The sequence below is a fragment of the Cucumis melo genome, chromosome 8, assembly GCF_025177605.1.
Source record: "Cucumis melo cultivar AY chromosome 8, USDA_Cmelo_AY_1.0, whole genome shotgun sequence".
Lineage (NCBI taxonomy): Eukaryota > Viridiplantae > Streptophyta > Magnoliopsida > Cucurbitales > Cucurbitaceae > Cucumis > Cucumis melo.
Window position 1 is genome coordinate 7,820,509 of NC_066864.1, and position 9,405 is coordinate 7,829,913.

At 34.9% G+C, this 9,405-nt stretch overlaps 1 protein-coding gene across 1 annotated transcript; it reads right to left on the reverse strand.

Moving 5' to 3' along the window:
* Positions 1 to 523: 523 nt before the first annotated feature.
* LOC103500948 (uncharacterized) lies at positions 524 to 7,879 on the reverse strand. The gene is made up of 13 exons (XM_008464416.3): positions 7,575 to 7,879; positions 7,222 to 7,373; positions 6,660 to 6,751; positions 6,163 to 6,276; positions 5,483 to 5,813; positions 4,926 to 5,105; positions 3,912 to 3,992; positions 3,446 to 3,664; positions 3,146 to 3,288; positions 2,198 to 2,364; positions 1,809 to 2,026; positions 1,609 to 1,701; positions 524 to 1,166 (listed from the first exon to the last, which is right to left on the reverse strand). The coding sequence occupies exons 1-13, from the start codon at positions 7,768 to 7,770 to the stop codon at positions 960 to 962; spliced, it is 2,193 nt and encodes a 730-aa protein (XP_008462638.1). The 5' UTR covers positions 7,771 to 7,879; the 3' UTR covers positions 524 to 959.
* Between the last annotated feature and the right edge of the window lie 1,526 nt (positions 7,880 to 9,405).

A 9,405-nucleotide genomic window follows, 5' to 3' on the forward strand; every position in this document is an offset into this window, starting at 1 on the left:
GCTAACTTGTCAAATATTTTATTAAAAAATGTTATCCTCCGATATATATTTTTAGACAAAAACCGTAAAGAATAACTCATTTACTTGTCTTAAAATTAAATTAGCTACATTTTGCGTTATCTTGGGTTCACTTAAAAAACTAGGAAAAGCTTTGAGTTGACTTGAAAAACTAGGATAAACTTTAAAAAGAATTGGAAAAAATCAAATTATACGTAAGAAAATTTTTATTAGGTATATCAGTTTTAATTTTGCTTTGAAAAACTTGTTCATGGTAATTTTCCAAATACGACTCTATGCCCAAAAGCACTTGACCGAATATTTTTTATGCAATGTTACTATTCAATTAGATATTTTGTGATAGCTAGATTGATATGAACGTTGAGTAGGTGTTTGAAAGTCATTTTAAAATCGTTAAAAACACTTTTTTGCAAGATCTAAAATCATTCCTTCTCATCCTAAACTATAAATTAAATGCAAAGCATCTTGTATCAATCAATTATGCACAAATAAACACATTTCCGAGTTGTTTCCTATGAAAAATATCAGCCTTATAAATACGCTCCACTGCACATGGTAATAACTTATAAAGAGTTCATTACAACCCATACCGTAGAGCACAAAAATCAAATTAATACAACAAAATCATTGAAAATGCATTTTGTACAAACAATTGTTCAAGAAGGAAAGAGCATTTTACCACATCCCCGACTACGCTTCAATTGATTGACAAAATTCCTCGAACTATGAGTGTGTGTATCAGTTTCCCTGACAATTCCAGCTGCCACAAGGAAATGGTTTGGCCTGTCACCCCAGGATGATACACACCTCCAGTAATAGCTTCTGCTTATTTGGCTGGTTGAGGAGTGCATCATTAGAAAGCCATGAACTAAACTGAAGAATGCACGACTTCACATTGATGCCGAATCAGTGAATTCGAGCAAAAGACCATCAGTGGCATGTCAAGAACTGATTGCCTCAGTTAAATGAACTCCAGAAGGGCGTTCTTCCACGTCGGTTGATTCTCTGATGACGGAACCGAGCATCTGATGCCGCTTCATTTCCTGAGCTTTCCTTCTGTTGGATTCAAGGATTATGAGTAGAGCTGTGATATCAGCAGCGCTTACTCCACCAACTCTACTTGCTTGACCGATAGTTTGTGGTCGCACCTGCAAGTATAGTAAGCTAATTGTATTTGAACAGGTATATTTTGCAAAATGCTGAAGAATTATTGCGCTCGGATGGTTAAGGAAAGTTGCAAAAATATATTATTTGGGAGGGACTGGCGTGTTATACCACCATCTCTCCAAGAGTCCAAATTACTTCCCGTATACAATTTTCTCTTGAATTTGTGTGCTTATGTATGCTAATAAAGAAATTATCTTTTTATACATTTTTGTTTAGAAAAAACGAGCTTTTAGGACGAAAAAATACAAGGGTGTAAAAAAAACCAAGTCCATCCGTAGGATGAGGCTCTAGTCAAGTAAAAGGAAGACAAGAAATAAAGACATCTAATACTAACATGCCGATAAGGAGATTATTGGAAATAGAAACATCCAACAATGACATCCACCCTGAGAATATTCAGTTGAAAATTGCTAAAAGACGAACCTTAGATAATTTTTCCCGGGCTTCAAGAGACAATGTTGTCATTGCATAGTAATCCAAGCCTTCGGGAAGTACTCTGTGTTGTTGATGAACCATCTGCAAGCATATCAATGAGGTGAAAAAAGATTATACCCGGAAGGAGGAGTTGATGGAAATAGAGAGCCTACAACAGTTCAAAAGAAACGAGAAAAATGTGAGCGCACCTGCTGGAGTTGTGTTTGCTGCCGTAGAATGAAACCCTCATACTTGATATCAATCTCTACACAATCCTTTTCTGATTTGGTTAAGAGTTTATTTCCAAAACCATGCTTATCAAAAACGTTATATCCTATGTGCGGTTTCTTAAGAAGACTCTCCAACGTTGAATAGTCCTTCACAGGCTGACCAGACAGGAGAGAAACGTCAGCAGCCAGCTCTCCTCCTGGAATGAAAATAAGTCAGCGTAAGACAATCACATTTTGGATCTTTATTATGGTAAAGGGATGAAATTACAAAAGAAAGAAGTAACCGATGAGCCTTTTCTTTTCTGTTTTCTGGTACTACGTTGTTGAGGCCTTATGATGTAATAAAGGAGACAAAACAATCGTCAAACCTGATATCCTGACAGTTTTCAGTCTCTTCTTCTCATCTGATATCCTAGCCTGCTTTTCTTGGTACAGTTTCCAGCGCCTATCATCTATCAACCCAATTTCATGGCCCAGTGGTGTGAGTCGGCTATCCGCATTGTCGGATCGAAGAAGTAGTCGATGTTCTGAACGGCTACAAGCAGGTAATTAATTAATCAATTAATTTATCTATTCATTATTTCTTTTATGGTTACAAAAAGACATGAAACATAATTGATCATATGGCAAGTAACATTCTGATTTTTTGTTTGTACTTTGTAGCTTTACAAAGAAACTACAAGAACATATAATAGACACATAATAATGATTTTTAAAAAGTGGGACTTCTATCATTTCTTGATTGATATTAAAATGTTCATGCTTCTGAATCCTGTTCCCTAGAAATTAGAATGAAGGAACAATAAAGCACAATAACTTATAACAATTAACTTCCAGAGTAAATATCTAAAAGTAAAGTAACAAGGTACACCAAAATTGACAAAATATATAGAAGGCACAACATAATTATTTTTTGTTATAATAAAAAGACATATCCACATGATTACAAAATAATTCACTTTTTGTCCTGCCTAAAGGGACTTGCTTGCAAGAATGAGGCACTGGATAGAAAATGAAGGCTAAATCTTCATGTATCTCAAGAGATCCAGATAATTTTTTATATTTTTAATCAACCTCAATGTAGAAGGAGATTGTATATTTTGTAGGTAAACAGCAGTTTTACGAATCCTGAAAGATGATGCCCTAGAGGATATTATGCCGTATTCAAAATTTAGATTATTAATTCATTTATGGTATTAAGAAAAACATTGGTATTAGTTGTTTCTCTAGTCTACTACCAATAAAGAGATGAGGTTAAGGAAAGGAAAGGAAAGGAAAAAAATGTACATCAGCAAAATAATATATCGAGCAGTTACCTTGTCAACATACGATAAGGCTCACGAAGGTCCTTGGTGACGAGGTCATCGATTAAGGTCCCAATGTAACTACTTTCCCTCTCAAGAACAATGAGGGACTTGCCATCTGAAAATCTGGCAGCATTGATACCAGATAAAATTCCCTGCATGATTCAATAAACCGGAGTTAAATGATTATGCATTAGAATACATCATTCAATCATATTGAGCCAAACAATATATTTATTTTACACCAGACATAAATGAAAAATACAAGATTTGGTAGTGAATAACTTCAACATGAGACATTAGGACACATACTTGTGCAGCTGCTTCTTCATAGCCTGTGGTTCCATTTATTTGACCAGAGAAGAAAAGCCCATCAATTTTTTTGGTCATAAGAGATCTGCTACACTGATGAGCAGGCAAGAAATCATACTCTACTGCATATGCAGGTCTAAGCATCGAACAGTTCTCAAGGCCTGGTAAAGTTCTCAAAAGCGGCAACTGCAGTCGTTCTGGCAAACCAGTAGAGAATCCCTGCACAAAATGATAGAAGATCAAGGAAGAAAACAAAATAAAGCAATATGGGATGATATATAAAGAAGACCAACTTCTACCGAAGAACACATAATCTCTCTAAGCCTAAGCCACTTCCCACAACCTTAAAAGAATTTCCAGAAAAGAAACTTATTTCATTCAGGTATTTATTAGAAATAAATAAAAGAAGAATGGAAAGAAGGAAGAAGGAAGAAGATGAATGACCGAAGATGAAGTTTTAGAGCACCTGCACATAGAGCTCAGGCACATTCCGGCCCTCTGGCTCAAGAAAAATCTGATGAGACTCTTTGTCTTGAAACCTCACAATCTATAAGAGGAAAGATAAACAAATTAGATATGTTTTAGATCATTAGAAAGAAGAAACAAACAAATTTACTAGAGGAGATTTTTGATATAGTGATGAACACAAATAAGTAAATAAATAAACTAAAGAAGTATCAAATTACAATCCCAAGGTAGTGATGCCGTCAAAAAAAAAAACTTTTTACCCCAATAAAGAAGTTTATTTCCGTATCAGCCCTTAAGTTCAACTTGGAGAATGGTTCTATTAAACCTGCTCATACAAACTAAACATTTTATCTAAAATCGGTTTGCAAACTGAACTTTTCGTATTGACCCAATAATTTTGGCATACTGCAACAGTTTATCAGTTTGCAAGTTCAATTAGCCAAGCTACCCGAGGAAACAACAATTACCTTATACTACTAAGTTGCTAACTAAGTAGGATCTGATATGTGACACTGACAGTCTTGAATGTAACGTAGAGTTGTGACGACATTGACTTAATTTCAGGATGTTACCAATTGCTAGAAAGTGGTTGAGTGATTGGTGATACGTGCAAATGCAATAAAATCAAGAAAAATTATAATCTATTCTCCATTGATTCTGAACGCTTATGGTACGGGTTGCCTTATGGAGCTTTTTTTGGTAACCAAAGACGTTAAAACCCACAACCTAAAAGAGGAAGTGGATATGTACCAGAAAATGGAAGAGAGCATACAAGGAGGAAACATTTAGAAAAACTAAACAAATAAAATTGAAAACATAAAAGGGAATTGGTTTTTGGCTTACTCTTGCTACAAGCGATGTCTTATTTACCAATGGTTAAAAGGAGTTAAAAAGTGCCAGTTGCATTCTAAATTCTTCAAAAAATCGTTTCTTCATATTATTCTAATCACACTTTAACTGAAGACTAGGCTTTAACCACAAAGTTTAGGTGTTAAAAGGTTAGAATCTGTACCTTATCTTCAATGGACGGGCAATATCTAGGTCCTTTTGCTTCCACCCAGCCACCATAAGTGGGAGTTTCATGCAGGTTCTCCTTGATAAGGTCATGTGTACTTTTCGTAGTGCGAGTTAGATAACAGCACATTTGCTCTCTCTCTATGTGAAAATCAGGATCAAAACTAAACCAATTGACCTGTTCATAACCACCTCAGACTTAGGAAACAACCATTTAGGGCTGCAAGATCATAGCAAAAAAAGAGGAAAGAAAACAAGAGATATTGGCTCATTTAACAGCCTTCAATTTGGTAGGACAAAGGAGCAAGTTATATTTTAAACAAAAGATGGCAACAAATTCAAACAACGGGGTATACACCCAGACATGACAAGGTCCATCCAGCTAAACCAATTCAGCAATCAATCAATAAAAACATGTCAGGATGATGATGATCTAATACAAAATGCAGTGAAACAGGTTGACAACTTGATCCATAATGAGAACAGGAAGCATGTTATGAGGATGCAAGATACTTCAAATCTATTGAACCTACGTATGAGATCAAATGCAAGGACCTCGTCATCACCATGTTGAGGTTCCAGTGCAGAAAAGTCAACAGTTCGACAGTCCACTCTGGCTGGCGTACCCGTTTTCAACCGATCAATTTCAAATCCAAGACTTTGTAAGTTTTCAGTGAGTCCATGTGAAGCTGATTCACCAGCTCTTCCTGCAGGCATGGAAGTTCTACCGACCCATATTTTGCCACTCATGAATGTTCCTGTAGTGAGAATAACAGCGGATGCATAGAAATTCATTCCAAAAAAGGTGCAAACACCTTCCACGTTGTCATTCTTTCCTAATAAAATATCTGTCACCATTGCCTCTCTAATAGAAAGATTTGGAGTGCTGCAAGGAAAATTATTAGATTAGTTAGTAAGGATCGGATACTGTTGAGAGCATCTCCACCTTTTCGGAAATGTGGGGGGGTAAACAAATACATCTATACTTGGATACACGTGATCCTCCAAACACTATAACGATCCTACACTATTGAAAAACTTTGTTTAATACTACATCTCTTTACAAAGAAAGTTATTTGGGGAGGTGATATATAGGTCATGTTCAATAAACAATGCCGACTATTTCTTTACTTTTTCATTTTTTTCTTCTGAAAGTTATGATAGTTGCTTAAAAGATAAGATAGTTGTTGCAAAAGAGAAGAATATGTTAAGGAGGGAAAACTCAAAATACTTACTTTTCCACAATACTTTTCATTTGAAGTGCATACTCCCTTTTATCAGTTTGAGCACGCAATGCTCGTACTGCAGGCCCTCTAGAGACATTGAGTACACGCTTCTGCAAATAACATCTGAAGATGAAGACTGACATGAGTACAATACTGATAACTTTTACTAAGAATAAGATCAAAATCAACATTCAAAAAAAAAAAAGATGAGGAAGAAATACAAAGGCACATGAGAAATGAGATATGAAGCATGACTATAGTGAGTAGTGTGTCTTGGTAAGTATTAATAGACTAGAGAGAAAGGGATGAGAGATTTCACAAAACCAAGAACGTATTAGTGCAAAGGGTGGGAATGAAATCTAACTATAAAATACACTTTACTACAACCATTGACAAATAGGTATGTAATAATACCGAATTTCATGACACTGAACGATGCTGTGCTCTCCATGAATATGTGAAGAATAACATGCAAGGAAATATGGGAGATTACAAATGGCATTTACCTGTCAGCAACTTTGCCGATCTCACCACCGAGTGCATCTACTTCATGCACGAGTTGAGATTTTGCAAGCCCGCCTACTGCTGGATTGCAAGGCTGAAATCAAACTTAAAGATTAAAAGAGTCTTCGTGCCATCACTTTTGGCCCTTGAAATCTAAATATTTTGGTGATTGTACACAATTTTGTTGACTACTAGAAATGTTTTTTGCAACTCCACATTCTCTATTGTAATGTTATCTTGTTTCTTAAGAAACCATGAAAAGAAAAATAATTTTCTTGTGACCCTAACCAAGCAATGTGATGCATTAGACTTTTATTTAATGAAACACTCCCCTTAATATGATTAAATGATACAAACAGAACGTATTTACTCCTCCAATTCGAGAAAAAACAATTATATCAAGTACGCACCCACTAGCTAAAGTCTCCGTATTTTTGGTTGCTGCCTATATATATAGTAACAATTAGCTCAATGTTGGTGCACGTAGAAGTGACGACATCGAATCAACCCAATTGACATCGCATTAAGACTGAAAATGTCAATATAAAAAGCTTGAATCCCAACCTGCCAAGCAATTCGATCAATATTGAGTGTCAGAAGAAGAGTTTTAGCCCCTAAACGTGCAGATGCAAGTGCAGCTTCACAGCCCGCATGTCCTCCTCCTACAACTATAACATCGAATCTTTCGTCGACGGCCCCAGCACTATTTCTCCAATCTGCATAAAATCAAACGACAAACAACTTCAGCAGAGGCCACAAATGTTTGTTCAAATTACCGACAACTTGACAAACCCCACTTGATTACTCCACAAAACAACAGAAAATAACCCATTTTCCGTTTGTTTAAATAATTAACAATGACCCTCGCCCAATTCCACCCGACGCAAACAAAAACAACTGCATGGAATGCACCAAACCTTGAGAATTTGAACTGGCAGCAACGAAGGACCTCCTGCGTATGCAATTGCGGGAGAGAACGACCGGGCGGCGAGGCAGCAGTTTCCGGCGAAATACAAGGCTGTGAAAAGAAAGGGAGGGATTAAATGAACGAGGGAGTGGAAAGTGGCGGGCGAGGCGAGGGAGGTGAAACGTAAGCAACCCTGAAGCTGCCATAAGTTACAGCAAATGTCAATGGTTAGCGGTCGGAGTGCGTGGATACGAGCAATGTCATTGGGTCGGGGCTTGGGGTAGGAAGATGATGACTTTGTGGTTCATAAAATTAATTTTGTTACATAAAGTATTTGACCAAGCGGGATAAAATTTGACGATATTTGACCAGATGGAAATTGCTCAACTGAGAATGAAAAACGATGTCCACTTTGGTTTAGGGGTGATCAAGATTGGTCGAAATTGGTTTTTTTTTTTTTTTTTAGCAAAATCAACCCTGATTCGACCATCATCCATTTAGTATAGTATCAAATCGACATCAACATCGATGAGAAAGGGTTTATCAATTTCTATCATGTTGATTGGTCGGTCGAGTCAATTTGACACTTAAAAAATACTTTTCGAAAATTTTTCAATTTGAAACTTTCTAAAACCGACCCCTCTTGTTTTCCATCCGACCGACTTTGTCGGTCTGCTCTGTCTTGACTACCAAATCTAAATTGTATTTTGTTAGATTTTATTTTAGATTGGATTTGATTGAAAATTTTATGTCTTTTTCAAGTTTGACTAGACTTGGGTTACATTTAAAAAATTCCAACCAATCCAATTAGACATTAATTTATAATATTATCAATATATATATTGTAACTTATAAATATTATAATTCATATTTAATATTATAAAGTTTGTTTGAAATTTGTAATAGATACGTAAATTTTTATATTTGACATTCGAGTTTTATAAAATTTTAGTTGTTGAAACATGTAGTATTTTAAATTTATAAAATATATACTTAAAATAAGATGATAAAATAATTAAACAATTTAACAACTATCCAACCTGAACTTTAATGGTTGAGTTAGGTTATTTTGGTTGTCAATTTGGCAAATTCTAAACTTTTGGTTGGTCCAAAAAATCTACACTAATCCAACCCAACACGTTTACACCCAATTTTTTTTATCAATCAATTTGCTTAATTGATTTTTTAGTAAGATAAATTGTGTTTTTCTAAAATTTGTTTTCAAACACAATAAAATAAATTAAAATATTTCCAAAATATTACCGTCTATCTATAGGCACAAAAGTATATTGTGATGTTTTGTTATATTTATATATACTTAAAAAGAACTATCATTTGATTTTTTTTCTTTAAATGTAGTTTCATTCACTCGATCATAAAGCTTAGAAGTTTGATCATCGAGATTTCAAAATGTTATTTTTTTTAGTCTCGAATTTTAAAATATAGGTTTATAGTGTCTTTAAAATATTTTATGTTTGATTTTTTTTATAAATAACTACGTGACTTTTAAAATAAAAAATATATAATTTTATAGAGGATGTGATTTTTAGATGTTTTTCTTATCGTTTAAATTGTCGTACAATCATTTTAAAATAAAAGTATAAAATAATTGGAGTGATCTCTTAAACCTATTTTTAAAAAGCGTTTAATATTCAAACCCAGGAAAGAGCATAAGAACCCTTGACGGTTGTTGACCAATGGTGAAGATGGTCAATGGTCGTGAATGTTTAACTAAGACAATTAGGTGTTGGTTGTCGATCATCGTGACAGTCAGTCACCAAGGGTCATGCCTATTAGTCATTAGTCATCATGACAGTAGACATGACATCGATAATTAACGA